Below are 15,137 nucleotides of genomic sequence, written 5' to 3'. Positions count from 1 at the left end.
ACCTAAACTGTAGCTTCTGATTCAGTGATTTATTTATTTTGTTGTGGCATTGATTCAGATTGTTCATTTTCCTGCGCTGTTTCGTGATTACTACAATTTTTTTCTGGTAAAAGTATGGTTGATACTGGGTCGAGCTTACCTTGTTTTGATACGTATGGACCCGGGACGTTTATCTTTTCTGCATGACGATCTTTGTCAACTGTTTATTTTGATATTTGTGTGGAATGATTTCTCGAACAAGCAAGACATGTCTACAAAAAACGTGAAAATTCAGAGAAAAAATTAATATGGTCGAACCCAGCAACGTCCAACACTAGTATTTAAACCTGAATTCCAATTACAGTAGCTTCCACAATCCTGTAACAATCAGGTATGCAATTCATGTTCATAAGAATTAAGCAGTTCTCGAATCACGAATGAATCACACAAGAATCACGAAGCTGCCACTAATTGAAGAGTTTCTTCTGAATTCTTCGCGTTCTGCTCCGCCAGGAGAGACTGCAGATCACTTCCATTTGCCAGGCTGTTGAACTCCACTGACCTTGATGGATCAGTGGGGTACTTCCTCTGGCAGAATGTTATGAGTCTCTTCACGGACTGCAGGTACTTTCTGGTTGTCTCATCATTCATGATGTGAGCCACGCTGTTCGTGTAGATCTTCTCGCGGGCCGATCGCTCATGAATACCAACCATGGTCACACCAATTGGCCATGGCGAGTTGCCGATTGCTAGCTTGATATAATTGTCCACTGCAGCCAAATAGTCTCGTCTCATGCAGCACTTGACCACCTCCAACAATGCCTGTCGGACGTCAGGAGGGAGAGCCTGCAATTTGAGGCAAAATAATGAATGGGAATTGTAATACAGGTTGTTTGCACATATGAACCAAAGAACCCCTAGAGTCACTTAGAATTTAGAATCCGCATTAACTGTAATTTTACCTGTTATTACAGAGAAGACAAGTATCCTATAATGGCAAAATCTGACATACTAACAGATAACAGATCAGGCAGGTTAGGATCATAATACCCATTAGGAAACAGGTATCCTTTTCTTAATGCTGAATATGGCAATCCTCCAATCAAACATATTATTCTAAGCATACAGTGATATGGCTGTGACAATAACTTGCGATAATTACAGATCCTCAGAAATAACTAGATAATGTCACATGAAAGGTTTGATTGTGCTGTTATTTGGCGGGGAGATAGTAACCTGGGAAGTTGGGAAGATTGTAAGCGAATTAGCAAGCTTACTGAAAGCACAAGTTGCAACCTGATCATCAATTGTTGTGTTTGTGGATTCAGGATGACGCCCTCCTATTCAAGGGCAAAAGTAAATTGTCAACATATCCCTTCCTGTGTTACAGAGATTTTTACTCTCTGAACACATGAGAAGGAACATAAATAATACCAAAACCAATGAGGTTAAGAACACTATATATCATATCTGTTATCTTCCGTGTTTTCGTATTCCTTAAACCGATTGTCAGTGCTGTGTGAATCTTCATTCTATAGAGGGAATAAAGGAAGAATACAGATTTAAACAAATATTTGTCAGAAACCTTATGGAACTTTTAGAGTGCATTTCATCCTTTTATGAAAAATTAGAGCATCTTAAACATAAGCTAAAATAGACACGCAGTCTTAACAACAATACGAGCCATTCTTCTTTCACTGAATCATATGCAATCCACTAGCCACAGGAAGATATCATTCACGCTTTCTACACTTCTTTTGTCGCTAAATTAGTTGGAATTCATCGCTGTGAAAAGTATCGCAAAACGTACAAAGCATTTCACTTCAAGAGTATATCAGAACTCAGAAGGAATTAGAAATGCTATAAATTCATCCAGCAAATAATCAGTGTGACGATTCAGTCATTCAGGATACCGTAAGTAACACGAGCCAGTAGGCACATCCATGGTCCATACCTTCTTCTTGCACTGCTTGAATAGCGGGTCGAGGTATCGCGCGCACTGCTTGCAGGTGGCCACCGCGGCCTTCCCTTTGGCCGTACGCCGCTCCGCCTCGGGCATCTCGTCCATCTCCTGGCTCCACTCGCCCATCAGCCTCCTGAAGAACGCGGCGATCTTATCCTCGTCGCAGAGCTCCTCGAACGGCACCTCCCTCTCCTCGCCGTCGCCCTCCCTCCGCTGGGCCTCCGCGCCGGCCTTGGGCTTCGTCGCTGCCGCAGCCTTGACCCGCAGCGCCTGGATGTCGCGGAGGAAGTCGTTGGTCTGCCCCTCCCCGATCTCGTCCGCGTCGACGTCGGCCAGCGCGGTGGGGTCCTCGAGCACGTCGTTCAGACGGCGGAGGCGCGCGGCATCGTCCTCGCCGAAGAGCGTGGCCGGCTGCCGCAGCACGCGCAGGCGTCGGATGACCTCGTCCCTCGGGAGCGACTCCGTCTGGCCACTCGCACCATTCTCCGCTGGTGGCGCGTCGGCTGCCGCGGAGGCGGGCGAGGAGCCAGAGTAGGTACCGGGCGGCGAGGAGGCTGCCGGGTGGGAATCCCGGAGCTGCTTTTGGAGGAGGCGCCGGCGCTCGGCCTCGCGGATGCGCTGGAGCTCGCGGGCCTCGATCTCGGCGCGCCGGAGGATCTTGCGGGCGCCGAAGTCGGCGTCCAGGAGCTGGCGCTTCCGCTGCAGCTCGCGCTTCAGGACATCCATTGCCAGCTCCTGCGGTTGCTGTGGCGAAGTTCGCGATGGCGCCGCGCGTCGCGTCGTTAGGCTAGGGCCTCGATCTCGGCCGGGGCTGGATCGTCGGAGAGCTGCGGCCGGGGTGGGGAGGAATTGGTGCCTTGGCGGGGTCTGGAAGGTTCGGCTCTGTGGTGGATTTGGTGTGCCGGAACTTGAGGAAGAATGGAGAGCTCGAGTTCTCGCGCGAACCTTCTGGAGTCCGAACTCCCCGAATTCCGGATTGGGGGGCATTCGGCAATCAGTTGGGTGAATTTGGGCTGGTGGGCCAACCAAATTTTGTAGGACGAGAATGAGGCCCAGAATACACATGGGTACAGCGTGTCGTTGACCTTTACTCAAGTGGGCCGAAACTGAAGCTGGAAATCCCTGGATGGACGGGCAGCAGTAAACTCGCGATGGATCGTTGGCTAATGGCAGCAGAAAAGCATCAGGTCCCCCGTGGAATACACAACACAACAATAATCGCACTCGTTGGATCACGGCTACCGTTCTACTCCGGCGACGCGACGATAGGTGTTGCCACTTGCCAGCATAGAAAAAGGTCGCCGGCGACTCGCGCCCGATACCGCCATGCCGGCCACGTTTCTCGAATATAATCCGAGAGCGAGATTTCACTTTGTCCCGTGCATACCAACACTTCCGCCGTGAGCCCGTGACTCACACGACCCAACAGCTCGCCTGCCTTAAAGCGTACAAAGCCATAAAGCTAGACAGCTAGTGGGAGTGGCTGATGGGAACAGGCAGGAAGAATATCTAGGCCTTGTTTAGTTGGCTAAATTGGGAGGTGCCAAATTACTGTGCTGGCACTGTAGCACACTGTAGCATTTCGTTTGTATTTGTGAATTATTGTCCAAACATTGACTAATTAGGCTCAAAACATTCGTCTCGCAAAGTACAACAAAACTGTGCAATTAGTTTTTAATTTCATCTACATTTAGTACTCCATGCATGTACCGCAAGTTTGATGTGATGGGGAATCTTCTTTTTACATAGTGCTAAAGTTGGGAGTTGGGGGTAAAGTAAACAAGGACCTAAGCCACCGATCCGACCGGCGGTGTGTCCGACAGGCACAGCGAAACCGAGCGCAGAGCCAGACCGACCCATCAGAGCAAGTTTAATAACGCAGTTAGCAAGCGGGCTGTAAGGTTTCTCTCAGTCTTTTTCTAGCCCACTCGTACAATGGTTAGCTCTTCACCATTAATACATGGCCCACAAGTCATTCTCACAAAGTTTCTTGGTTCCTGTGCCCAAGTCAGCTGTAAGCTTATAGCCCGCTTCTCCTCTCTCACCTCTTCTCTCTCCTCCACGTCAGCATTAAGCCAGCTTACAGCCCCTCATTATACTTGCTCTCACGGAGACAGCCGCGTACGTGGAGCCCGGCCGCAGCTTGCTTGTCCCCTTTCCATGGTCCCAGCCGTGTCCCCCAACACGTGGAAGCCATCTATTGGCTCCCCTCTAGGGGCTGGCCCTATTTTTTTTTTTCCGTTAAGGCGTCAACAAGCCCGCATCGAGAAAATGGAGACATCTCATCAGTTCCATCCCCACGCTAACATTAGCAGCAGTTAGGAAGTCGATTCCGAAAAAATGGTGCTAATTACAACATATTGCTTCCATTAGCGAGGGAACATTTAAAATCAAAATAATAATGAGAAATTTTAGAGTGCTCGAAAAAAAAGAGAGCCGTGCTTCCGACGAAATCGAACAGTGCAAATAAAACAAGTATCGTGAAATAACTAAAGAGAAGTACCAAGAAGTACCAATTTAGTGGAACCAAGTACAAAAATAGTGAGAAATTACTACGATGCCCTTTTAATTATGGGTAAATCTATTTAATGCTTTTTAAGAAGGATAAGAAAGAAAAGTACCTGCAAGTACCATTGGTATTTTAAAAGTATTGTAACCAAGCTCTATAATAATTATCAGATTAGCATCTCCCCTTCGTCCACAAAATAGTAACGGAGCTGGATCTTCGACTGAATGTCTCATAGCAAGGTATTGTAACCAAGCTCTATAATAATTATCAAATTAGCATCTCCCCTTCGTCCACAAAATAGTAATGAAGCTGGATCTTCGACTAAATGTCTCATAGCAAGTTGAGTTTCTTTTGAGGTGCAAATTGTACAGAAATGATTAATCCAATTTAGTTTTTCGATGAACTAATCTAACTGATTGGAAGTGTGTCAACCTGAGGTAGAAAAGTACATGTACCTGAAGAAAAAAGAGCACAAACATAAGACTACTTGCTGACCGGACTAAAATGACTTGCTGTCGTACTACACTATAAAGAAGAGATCCTTAAAGGAATTAATGCCTACCAGGTCAATATCCCACCACGACAACCTTGACTCGACGACGCAGCCAGCCAATGAGAAAACACCAAAAATAAAATTCCTCACCACCCAAATCGAGATCCTACATCATGAATCGAGATCCCGACCACCCAATTCGAAATCCCGAAGCAGGAATCGAGATCCCGGTCATGCAAATTGAAATCCAAGCAGCCAGTATTGATTGAGGTCGATTTGGGCAGAAGTTGCTTCTGCCCAAATCGACTTCCTTGTCGCTGAATGGAAGTTTGCCGCAATCCAAATCGAGTTTTGTGCCGTCGCTCTAAATCGATCTCCTCACAGCATATGCCAGCGAGCAGCTTCCAGCAGCAGTGGAGGAGAAAAAATGGGAGGAACGGGGCTGACGGACGGCGCTGTTTTCTCGTGGCATGTCCACGTGGAGCTGGACGGGAAAAAAAAAAGAGGGCCCGGCCCCTGGAGAGGAGAGATTTGATGACCTCCACGTGTTCGAAGACACGGATGGGAACACGTTAAGGGAACAGGGAAGATGAAGCCCGTGGAACCCCGCCCTGGCTTCGCCGCGCGCCGTGTCGCCGCGAACGCGCAAACCGCCGCAAGGAACACGAGCCGCGAAAAGCGAGGGAAGAACCCAACCCAACCAAACCGAGTTCCCAAAAGAAAAGAAGGCACGTTGGTCGTTTCGATTTCGATTACCGCACCACATCCTCGTGATCCACACCCACGGCCCCACCCCTGCCACGCCCGGAGCTCTATTTAAACGACCCGCCTCTCGCCCCCTTCTCTCCCGCTCTGCTCTGCTCCCCGACTGATCTTCTCGAGCTCCAGAGATAACCGCGCAGCTCGCTCCCGTTCTGCTCCATCGCCGTCTCGGCATCTCCTGTTGCTAAAGCTCTTCGCTTTCCAGCCATGGCCGCGAACTCCCCCTTCGACTGCGTCCTCCTAGGTAAGTATAGTAGTGTCGAATTCAGGAGCGACGAGACGCTGCTGCCTCCGCCGCCGATTCCGATCACACGCCTCTACCATTTGACGAGCCGTAGGCATCCGATTAATACTTACTCCGATTGGTTGGTCTCCGCTGCAGACCTCGACGACACGCTGTACCCGGGCGACACCGGCCTCGGCCCGGCCCTGAGGCGCAACATCGACGAGTTCCTCCAGGCCAAGCTCGGCGTCTCGGCCGAGCGCGCCGCCGCCATGCGCGTCGAGCTCTTCCGCACCCACGGCAGCTCCCTCGCCGGGCTCATCGTACGTTCTCCCTTCCTTGCACACCGCGCCACAGACCTGAATTATTATTCCCCTTCCTGGATCGTGTGGTCGTGGCAGAAAGCATCCTTTTCTTCTCGTAGTATTTTCTGAATTTCTGATTGGTCTTTGGATTTCGTCATCGATTTCGGCAGGCGCTCGGCTACGACGTGCACCCGGATGAGTACCACAGGTCAGCAGAGAGCACGCAAGCAACACGCACACCACAACTTTATTTTATAATTCCTGCCGCCGATCAGCACGCATTAGCTGACTGCATTTCGTCCAAACCAAGTAACCAACTGAATTGAATCCTGCTTGGCGTTGCAGCTACGTGCACGGCAGGCTGCCGTACGACATGATCGCCGCCGACCCGCAGCTGGCGCGGACGCTGCAGAGCATCCCGCAGCGCAAAGTGGTGAGCGCGTCGATCCATCGGTCGCCCGGATTCTTCTCATCTTTTCAGGTGAAATTCATGTGCGTTCATTGCAACTGATCGGCTGGAGCTTTTTTGGCAGCTGTTCACGAACTCGGACCGCGCGCACATGAAGCGGGCGCTGGAGCGGCTGGGCGTCGACGAGGCCGTCTTCGACGACGTGGTGTGCTTCGAGACCATGAACCCGCACCTCTTCGGTGAGGCGAGGGAGGAGGAGCGCGCCGCCGGCGGTGACCCCCCGGTCGTGGTCCTCAAACCGTCGGTGGACGCCATCGTGGCGGGCCTGCGCGTCGCCGGCACGAACCCACGCCGGACGGTAACTACTCCTAACTGCCTGTTGCTCAACACTTCCGCGTTTCAACATCCTAATCCTGTCGCAAGTTTTTTTTGAGTTCTGTAGTGGACCAGCTGGTTGAAATCGACATTAGAGTTTCTGTCGTTCTCGTATAGTATGCTATGTTCGAGACAAACTTTGCAAGGTTCTTCAGGGTTAAACAAAGACAAGGGACTCATGTACGCTAAGATATTCTAAACCACATGCGTTTCATAACCATCGTAGTTAACTAGTGGTCACTCTTGGATGGCACCGTCGTCTATTGTGAACCCTCTACTTTAGTGACACTACACGAGGATACGATTAAACAGAGCACATATGCTTGCTGGAAAGTGACCTAATAGGTTGTATAGTACTACTACTTAAAAAATTATAATCAGTAGAACCAATAATCCGGCCCTTATCAGCACTAGCTTTGCATTATCAGCGATCACTAAAACTACCCTTGTTGCTCTGTCAGCTCTTCCTCGACGACAGCGAGAGGAACATCGCCGCGGGGAAAGCGCTCGGCCTCCGCACCGCCCTGGTACGTAAACGTAACCAACCAACCTCACTCTCCAACACACCTCTTCTTCTTCCACCTCGGTCCAAGCACAATCCGTGACGCACCCGCCCGGCTAAACGACGCGGGTCGCCCGGCGTCGCCAGGTCGGATGAGTACGTGGGTAGTTGGCCGATCGATCGGGATCAGGTGGCCGGTATGCGGCTTGCTACCCACCACCACCCGATGGCGACGGTGATGGCGCCGGTGCCCGCTGTCTTGTGATCGGGCTAGCGCTATTGGGTTGTCCTGTGATCAGTGGCCTTGCATTATTATTGCATAACATGCATGATAATCTTGATTGCTTTTGCTCATGCCATCATGCGCGCTTGCTAGCCAGCCAGCTGATTAAGTGCTCTGGTTAGTGTCTGTGGCTGGCAACGGGTAGGTGGAAGGTGATGTGTCTGTGATAGGATCATGCCCATGCGTCATTACACGATCAGCATAAACCAGATCTTTTTTCTTCGATTTGTAGCGATAGAAAAATGCAAAGGCAAATTTGCTTTCGTTCCCTCAGGTCGTTTTTCCATGTCCATGTTGAATCATTTTGAAGAAATTCTTTTATATTCTGATTTCTGAATATTATCAGCCGAAAAAGTTGAATTGAGCTGTCCCATCTAGCAACGTGCCGATGGAACGGTCTCTCTCTGCGCCACAAATCCGCGCAGAGCAGAGGAAAGAAAAAATATCTTCGTTTTGGGAAGGAAATAACAAGGGCATGGTGCGTTTTCAGTTGTAGCCGTACGTGACCTGTCAATTGCAGTTGGCCCGTCACGCCAGTCGCAACACTGTCTGGCTTTTGGGTGATCAGGTCGGTGTGCTGATACAGTACACACAGACCCAATGAACTGGGGCCTATTTTTTTTTCTCAATTAGGCATTTCAGATTGTAGCTAACCGTGGCTTGCATATGAGCGCCAACATATTGTTGCAAAATTCTCAATTCCTCTCTGAAAACCAGCATTAATTGATCATTCAATTACTTAATTTTGTCCATCAGGTTGGCAAGAGGGTGCGGAGCAAGGAGGCGGACTACGCCCTGGAGAGCATCGGCGCGCTCCGGCGTGCCATCCCGGAGATCTGGGGCGTCGCCGGCGGCGGCGAGGGTATCAGCGAACGCTCGGACCACGGCATCGACAAGACGCCCATGAGGTCCGACCTGGACTCCATCATCCAGCCCACGTCCATCCAGGCCTAACTCCATCGGGTTCCCCTGATGATCCTGCACGATCGATGATGCCACTAATAAAAGCTCTCCCACCCTCACTCAATCATCGTGTAAATTATTCTGATTGCTGATGCGTGTGTCCGTGTGTGAATACATGTACCTAGCTAGCTGACAGGCGTGTACAGTAATGCATTTCTGATCAGCTCACCGGCGTGTTCTAGAACTATCCCATTCTCTGGCTGGCATCGATCGGCATATTAGTTTATTCTCCGCCGGGCGCGCCATCGTCGACGGTCGTCCCCGTCACGTCGCGCTGTCGTCGCTATCCACACACCACGCCGCGGCGCCGGTCTCATCGTTTGCCGTCAGCGTCGGCGTGTCACCGTCGGCGCTGAGGCAGCTAGCTAGCTTTGGGACGAGACGAGGGATGCGACGAAGTGGCCTTTATCGAGGCCGGTAGCGCGTCTAGCAGGAGAGGGGGCAGCGGGGATGAGTCACGGCTCTTGTCCGGCGCGATCGCATCAGGATAGGGTTTCTGTTCAGAGCCTGCTGGTACAATCAGGGTGTTTGGTTCACCCTGCTTATTTTTAACACCCGTCACATCGAATATTTACATACTAATTAGGAGTATTAATGTAGACTATTTACAAAACCCATTACACAGATGGAGGCTAAATGGCGAGACGAATCTATTAAACCTAATTAATTCATCATTAGCAAATGTTTACTGTAGCAACACATTATCAAATCATGGACTAATTAGGCTTAATAGATTCGTCTCGCCGTTTAGCCTCCACTTATGTAATGGGTTTTGTAAATAGTCTACGTTTAATACTCCTAATTAGTATCTAAATATTCGATGTGACGGGTGCTAAAAATAAGCAGGATGAACCAAACGGGGCCTCAGTAATGTTGCCAGTGGACATCGTGTTGGACTGTAGTGGACTAGTGTGTCCGGCCTGAACGCTGAGGCGGAAGAGGCGTGCGTGTAGGGGATAGGCGGATAGCATGAGGATCAAGGATGGTCCTAATTTTCTTTTACACGATCTTCGTGCCCGTGCGTTCCTATAGACTATAAATTATTTATATTGTAATAAATGATGTATCTCACAAAATAATAATAGTGTGAGAATGAGTACAACTATTTAAAAAGTATTTATTAGAAGAAAATAATTTCTGAATTAAACCAAGATAGGTATGTAGTGATGCATGTCTATGCATAAGCGATCGATACAACGATCATTGTCAATTCCAGTGCCCTTGATGCATAAGCGATCGATACAACGATCATTGTCAATTCCAGTGCCCTTAACCTCAAGGCCTCAACGTATTTCCTGAGCCTGACATAAGAACACATGTTGATTACCTATCAGCACAATGAAGGATTTTGGTGTAAGGCTTCATCGGGATCAGTTTATTTTGTCAGCATGATGGTTCTTTAGTTGTGTACAAACATCCTTTCAATACATAAGTTGTAGGCAGGACTCCACGACAGTCCTTTCAAAAGTTAGCTTACTTGTGCTAAATGACCCCATGCGACAATTAAAACCATCGAAATGGGCTATCATCCAGTTGGCCCGTGTTTCTCGAACAGGTACTTGAAAAAAGATTTTTACTCTTTTAAAATTCCGTGAACCATCTCGGATTGCACTAAAGGAGAAGTACCACCTAGAGCTTTGACAACATCTTTCATCCATCTAATATTATTGATAAGCTACATTGTATGTAAGTAAATTTAGAAATTATTCACATGTAGTAAAAAATAGATTACAAGAAGGAAAGAATATTACTATGTTGGGAATTGCTTCTTTATTTCGATCGGCTTTTGGCAAGTCAATGACGTGATTAGTGAAGTAAATTCGTGAAGGACGAACCAACACTGGTTCCTTGAAATGTAGTGTCCACGGCCGCCACCACCACGACGAGAAGAACTTCCACTTGCCATAATTAGCCTAAATTGTCCAAATAAATTTGTGATAAGATAATTTGCCACCATTTTTCTTAACTAGTTAACTTTGCCACCAATAATACATTATCATATACGCACATCATATGCATTGAAATAAATATAGCCTTATGCCACAAAATATAATTACTTGAGCATCCGATACAAATTGATATCCAATTCAAGCAAAATCATAGCCATTTTAATCCAATACGTGTAGAAAAATCATTTTAATGCATCAAAAAATTATTGAAAAAAGACTAATAGAGAAGGGCGCGCGGGGCAGGCGTGGTGGCGAGCAGGGGAGGCGAAGGAGGGGGAGGTGCGACGACGGCCCGCGGGGGAGGTGACGGTGACAGCCTGCGAGCGGTGACGGTGACGGTCGGGGACAGGGCAACGGAGCCTGGGATGGGGTGGCGGCGGTCTGGGATGGGGCGACAGCGATGGGGACGGGGCGACGGAGCCGGCCTGCGGGTGGTGACGGGGCGATGGCGGCGGTCGGGGACGTGGGCGACGGAGTCGGGAACTGCTAAGTGTTTGGAGAAGATGAAGTATATGTAGGTGTGAAAATTTAGTACCGGTTGGAAGACCTGCCTGGTACTAAAATTGCTCCATTTAGTACCCGGTAGAGCTACCAACCGGTACTAAAATTGGTAAACTGGCGCACACTTTCTTTTATTTTCCTAAGCTTCCTTTCCCACGCGCACTGTTTTTTATTTTCCAAAGTTTCCTTTCACTCATTCTAAAACTCATTCTAAAAGACTCTCCATTATCCTCACTCTAATTCTCATGACATACGTAGAGTATTAACTAGAGTAAATTATATATATAAAATAGTAGAGATAAAAATTCATTATATATACATACTAAGTCTTACATAAATGAGATATTTAGAACTTAGGATCGTCCATATCACGACCGTTAATTTGGGAGACAAAAAGATACACGAATCCTAAAAAAATGGTACAACATAAGATCTACGAGTCCACCTACTCTGGCTAAATTAATATCATAAAGGAATATTGAAATAATTGTTCAAATATCTTTTAGAGCAAGTGCCACATTTTCATAATAGAAGTATGGTGGTCCAATAGCCTGTCCAGTCAAAATGACCTATTCACTCAACATGGCCCATTTTGGCAATCCAAAACCTACCAAAAACTGATGGGTTAAGGTCAGTGAACAAATCTCAACCTGAACCGGCTATTGTCCATCATACTTCTATTATGAAAATCTGGCTCCAAAAGTTGTGTGGAAAACTATTTCAAGATTTTTTTGTGAAGTTCAGCCAGAGTTTATGGACTCGAGGTTCTTCTGTTCTCCGGTATTGACGGAGCGGAGGTGTTACATCCATTGCCAGTCGATCTGTATTGTATTAAGTGAAAAATGGACATAGAGCTTTGTATTAGATAAAGAACTTGATCAATATTAGATAGGGGAAAGATAAAGTAAATATGTTTATAATATTTAGTCCTCACTCTAAAAAACTCTCCACTCTGCTCACTCTAAAAGATGAACAAGTACTTCATTTGTAACATAAAACCCATTCTAAAAAACTTTTCATTCTCCTCACTCTAATAAAACAACAAGTAGTCCATTTGTAACATAAAACTAACTTATTCAAAAAAAATCTAGAATATTGTGACCAGAGGAGGGAGAATAAAGTTGCTAACCGATTGATCGAAGAAAAACGAAGCCCGAGCAAATGTTTGAGCTTGCTCGGGGAGGAAGGAAGCAACTGATTTATAGAGCAAATGATTAGATGGGCTGGTAGCTTCAACCGGTACTAAATGGTTACACTTAGTATCGGTTCAAGCTACTAGCCGGTACTAAATGTTATTCTTACCATTTAGTACCAGCTAGTGACTAGCCGGTACTAAATGATTTTCCGAGGACTTTAGCTGTTGGTCATGCGGTCCGCGTGCCGTCATTTAGTACCAGCTGAGGCTACAAATTAGTACTACAAGGCTCCCGTGATCCTATGCGTGACGACCGATACTAACGCCGCACGTTAGTACCGGACGAAAATGCGTCCGGTTCTTTGTACGAATGCTCAGTTTTGAGTACTGATAACGATAAGTTTTGAGTACTGATAACGATAAGGAATCGTTTGGTGAGCTGAGTGTACAAGCACGTGTGTTGGTGCTTTTCCTGTATGAAACAGACGTACAGTTGCCAATTCTTAATCCATTTCATAGTTGGATGGGCAACCATGCGTGATCTTCAGCATGTTTGGTATACCCTGTCTCTTGCTGGTCGTACTCGTGGAGTCGTGGTCGTCTTCTTTTGCAAATTTTTTTAGGGGAACCAGGCCGATATGAGGACTTCCGTCCATTTCGGAAGGTCCATTTCCGCCCCGTTTTGCAACAAGGATGCCTATTCTGCTGGGCCGAAAATTCGGCCTATTAAGAAAACCAACTGCTTTCTAACTGCATGATGATACACTGCCCGATTTTGCCAAGATATCAAAGCAAACACTGGCCATAGTCGCAGTATCGGTAGCCGTACAGCCGCGGGCGGAAGCGGAACAGAGGGCGACGCCGTACAGCGAGCGGAGGCCGAGAAATGGGCGCGCCCTGCCTACCCTTCCCGTCCACGCCGCCGTCCTGCCCATGCGGCGCCGGCGTGGCCCGCTCGAGCGTGCCCATGCTCGCGGCCGCGCCTTCCCTTTCCTCCCCCTCGTCCGCTGCCGCCAGCGCCGCTACGCGGTTTCAGCTCGGCGTCAGGAGTCGGGGGCGCGCCGGCGTGGCGCGGGCCGGCGGCCGGGGCGACGGTGAGGGGGCCAAGGACGCCGGAGCGGCGGCGTTCTTTGGAGAGGACGGGGTGGTGGAGGACATGGACGGGTACCTCGACTACCTGTCGCTCGAGTACGACTCCGTCTGGGACACCAAGCCTGCCTGGTTCGTCCCTTTGCTTTGCTCCTTATCAGGAACAGTTTCTCGCAGCATATTTGGGTTTGACAAAAATCGTAAAAGCTGAAATTGACGAAACTTAGGATGGCTCAAACATTTAAGCTTGATTTGTTTGCTAATAACACATATCATAGAGATATCCCAAACTTGATACCATCGCTGTTGTTCATTGTAAGGTGTAACAATAAATACTAAATCACTTTAGTGTTACTGTCGTAAAAACTTGTTTCTGACAAACACAAAGTACATTTGCTAAAGTGCCCTCGCTGGAAGTTGTTGCTGCAGATATCTGCTCTCGCCCTGTCATTTCTTTAGTGTAATCAAGGCATGACTTAAGTGATATCTACACAGTCACATCATCCTATTTCTAAAATTCAATATATGGTAGTAAAGCTAGGCAACTGGTATCATATATTCATATGTCAGTGCAAAAGGAATTGATAACTTTTCCTCACATCTTCTCATCATCTTCATTTTTGTCAAATATTAACAGCTTGTATGCTCAAGTATTGTCATCATGACTATATTTCCCTCCTTTTCAGGTGCCAACCTTGGACAATATTGCTCACTGGAACTGCTGTGGTTGCGTGTAGTTGGGTGCTCCAGTCGGTTATAATTACTGCAGGAGTTTCTTTTATAATATGTGCATGGTGGTACATATTTCTATACTCCTATCCTAAGGTTTGTACAGCAACTGTGCAACAATTTAATTTCTTTTTTTGTTATTTTTAGATGATTGATTAGAGGTTGATATCATAATAATATATGTAACACAGGATCAATTTAGTTTTTTTTCAGCAACCATGAAAAAGATTCTCAGTCTTGATCAGGGAAGATAGCACATTTTCTTGATTTCAATGTACCATGTAGGCAACTCGTGTAGCTACAGCATGTCCTTTGACATAATTGCAATTGCAAAAAAGTAGGTATTGGATTTTGCATAGTGTGTTTTCAAACCGCAAATGGTACTCTTAAAATCAATGCAGAATTACCTTCGAAGTGGTCTGCCGTATTCTAACTAAGAAAGAAAATTTTTGGACATAGCATGGTATTGGTATCACTTTTCAGGGTAGCAACTACCAGATCGTCCATACTTTGTTGCCACTGGCTCCAAAACTTCTAGTTCATAAATGGGGACTGGCTATGTGGTCAACATGAGTCTGTGCTAGTTTCAAACTGGAGCTTATCAGTCAATCAAGCATTTCTTATGTGCCAAATACCTGTCCAAGAATGAACCTGTTCTAACTCTGGTGAATTCTCCCAGGCATACACCAAGATGATTGCAGAGAGAAGAAGAAAGGTAGCCAGTGGAGATGAAGATACCTACGGGATGGAGAAAATCCAGTGAGGATCTCCAGCAGTGCTGCTGTAGAGTGCAGAGCTTTCTTGTTTCTAGCATTGCTTGCTGAGAATGATAGTTAGAATGATTGTGCAGCTCAGGCTGTAGCACATAACACCAGTTGGCTTCAGAATGTATTTCCCAGAAATTGCAACATCATCACGGAATCATGCTGCCTTGTTTGTCCAAACCTTCAGTTTTCCATCCGTGTTTT

At 47.3% G+C, this 15,137-nt stretch overlaps 3 protein-coding genes across 6 annotated transcripts; 2 read left to right on the top strand and 1 right to left on the bottom strand.

The window, feature by feature from the left end:
• Positions 1–288: 288 nt before the first annotated feature.
• On the bottom strand, positions 289–3,331 carry LOC117836125 (uncharacterized). Of its 4 annotated transcripts, none has more exons than XM_034715500.2 (3): positions 1,934–3,311; positions 1,257–1,319; positions 289–825 (listed from the first exon to the last, which is right to left on the bottom strand). In XM_034715500.2, the coding sequence occupies exons 1-3, from the start codon at positions 3,005–3,007 to the stop codon at positions 433–435; spliced, it is 1,530 nt and encodes a 509-aa protein (XP_034571391.1). In that variant the 5' UTR covers positions 3,008–3,311; the 3' UTR covers positions 289–432. The 4 variants fall into 4 exon arrangements, 3 of the variants coding, with proteins under 3 accessions (XP_034571391.1, XP_034571392.1, XP_034571393.1); XM_034715502.2 differs by having other exon boundaries at positions 620–825; positions 1,216–1,319; positions 1,934–3,331; XR_004636020.2 differs by having other exon boundaries at positions 693–825; positions 942–1,319; positions 1,934–3,329.
• Positions 3,332–5,772: 2,441 nt separating this feature from the next.
• LOC117840560 (suppressor of disruption of TFIIS) lies at positions 5,773–8,934 on the top strand. Its single transcript, XM_034721078.2, has 7 exons — positions 5,773–5,950; positions 6,089–6,252; positions 6,405–6,442; positions 6,580–6,667; positions 6,768–7,001; positions 7,480–7,545; positions 8,560–8,934. Exons 1-7 carry the CDS (start codon positions 5,914–5,916, stop codon positions 8,755–8,757), a joined length of 825 nt encoding a protein of 274 aa, XP_034576969.1. The 5' UTR covers positions 5,773–5,913; the 3' UTR covers positions 8,758–8,934.
• A 4,199-nt stretch (positions 8,935–13,133) lies between these two features.
• Positions 13,134–15,113, top strand: LOC117836981 (uncharacterized). The gene is made up of 3 exons (XM_034716509.2): positions 13,134–13,572; positions 14,127–14,265; positions 14,849–15,113. Exons 1-3 carry the CDS (start codon positions 13,238–13,240, stop codon positions 14,930–14,932), a joined length of 558 nt encoding a protein of 185 aa, XP_034572400.1. The 5' UTR covers positions 13,134–13,237; the 3' UTR covers positions 14,933–15,113.
• Positions 15,114–15,137: the final 24 nt, after the last annotated feature.

The sequence above is a fragment of the Setaria viridis genome, chromosome 9, assembly GCF_005286985.2.
Source record: "Setaria viridis chromosome 9, Setaria_viridis_v4.0, whole genome shotgun sequence".
Lineage (NCBI taxonomy): Eukaryota > Viridiplantae > Streptophyta > Magnoliopsida > Poales > Poaceae > Setaria > Setaria viridis.
This window is presented reverse-complemented; position numbering and strand designations above follow the sequence as displayed.

Coding starts and splice junctions, on each gene's coding strand:
- LOC117836981 (XM_034716509.2), top strand. CDS start 13,238: ATGGGCGCGCCCTGCCTACCCTTCCCGTCCACGCCGCCGTCCTGCCCA. Junction 13,573..14,126: donor TGGGACACCAAGCCTGCCTG/GTTCGTCCCTTT, acceptor CCTCCTTTTCAG/GTGCCAACCTTGGACAATAT. Junction 14,266..14,848: donor TTCTATACTCCTATCCTAAG/GTTTGTACAGCA, acceptor GAATTCTCCCAG/GCATACACCAAGATGATTGC.
- LOC117840560 (XM_034721078.2), top strand. CDS start 5,914: ATGGCCGCGAACTCCCCCTTCGACTGCGTCCTCCTAG. Junction 6,443..6,579: donor CACCCGGATGAGTACCACAG/GTCAGCAGAGAG, acceptor TTGGCGTTGCAG/CTACGTGCACGGCAGGCTGC. Junction 7,546..8,559: donor TCGGCCTCCGCACCGCCCTG/GTACGTAAACGT, acceptor TTTGTCCATCAG/GTTGGCAAGAGGGTGCGGAG.
- LOC117836125 (XM_034715500.2), bottom strand. CDS start 3,007: ATGTGTATTCTGGGCCTCATTCTCGTCCTACAAAATTTGGTTGGCCCA. Junction 1,320..1,933: donor TCAAGCAGTGCAAGAAGAAG/GTATGGACCATG, acceptor GCCCTTGAATAG/GAGGGCGTCATCCTGAATCC. Junction 826..1,256: donor GGTTGCAACTTGTGCTTTCA/GTAAGCTTGCTA, acceptor CTCAAATTGCAG/GCTCTCCCTCCTGACGTCCG.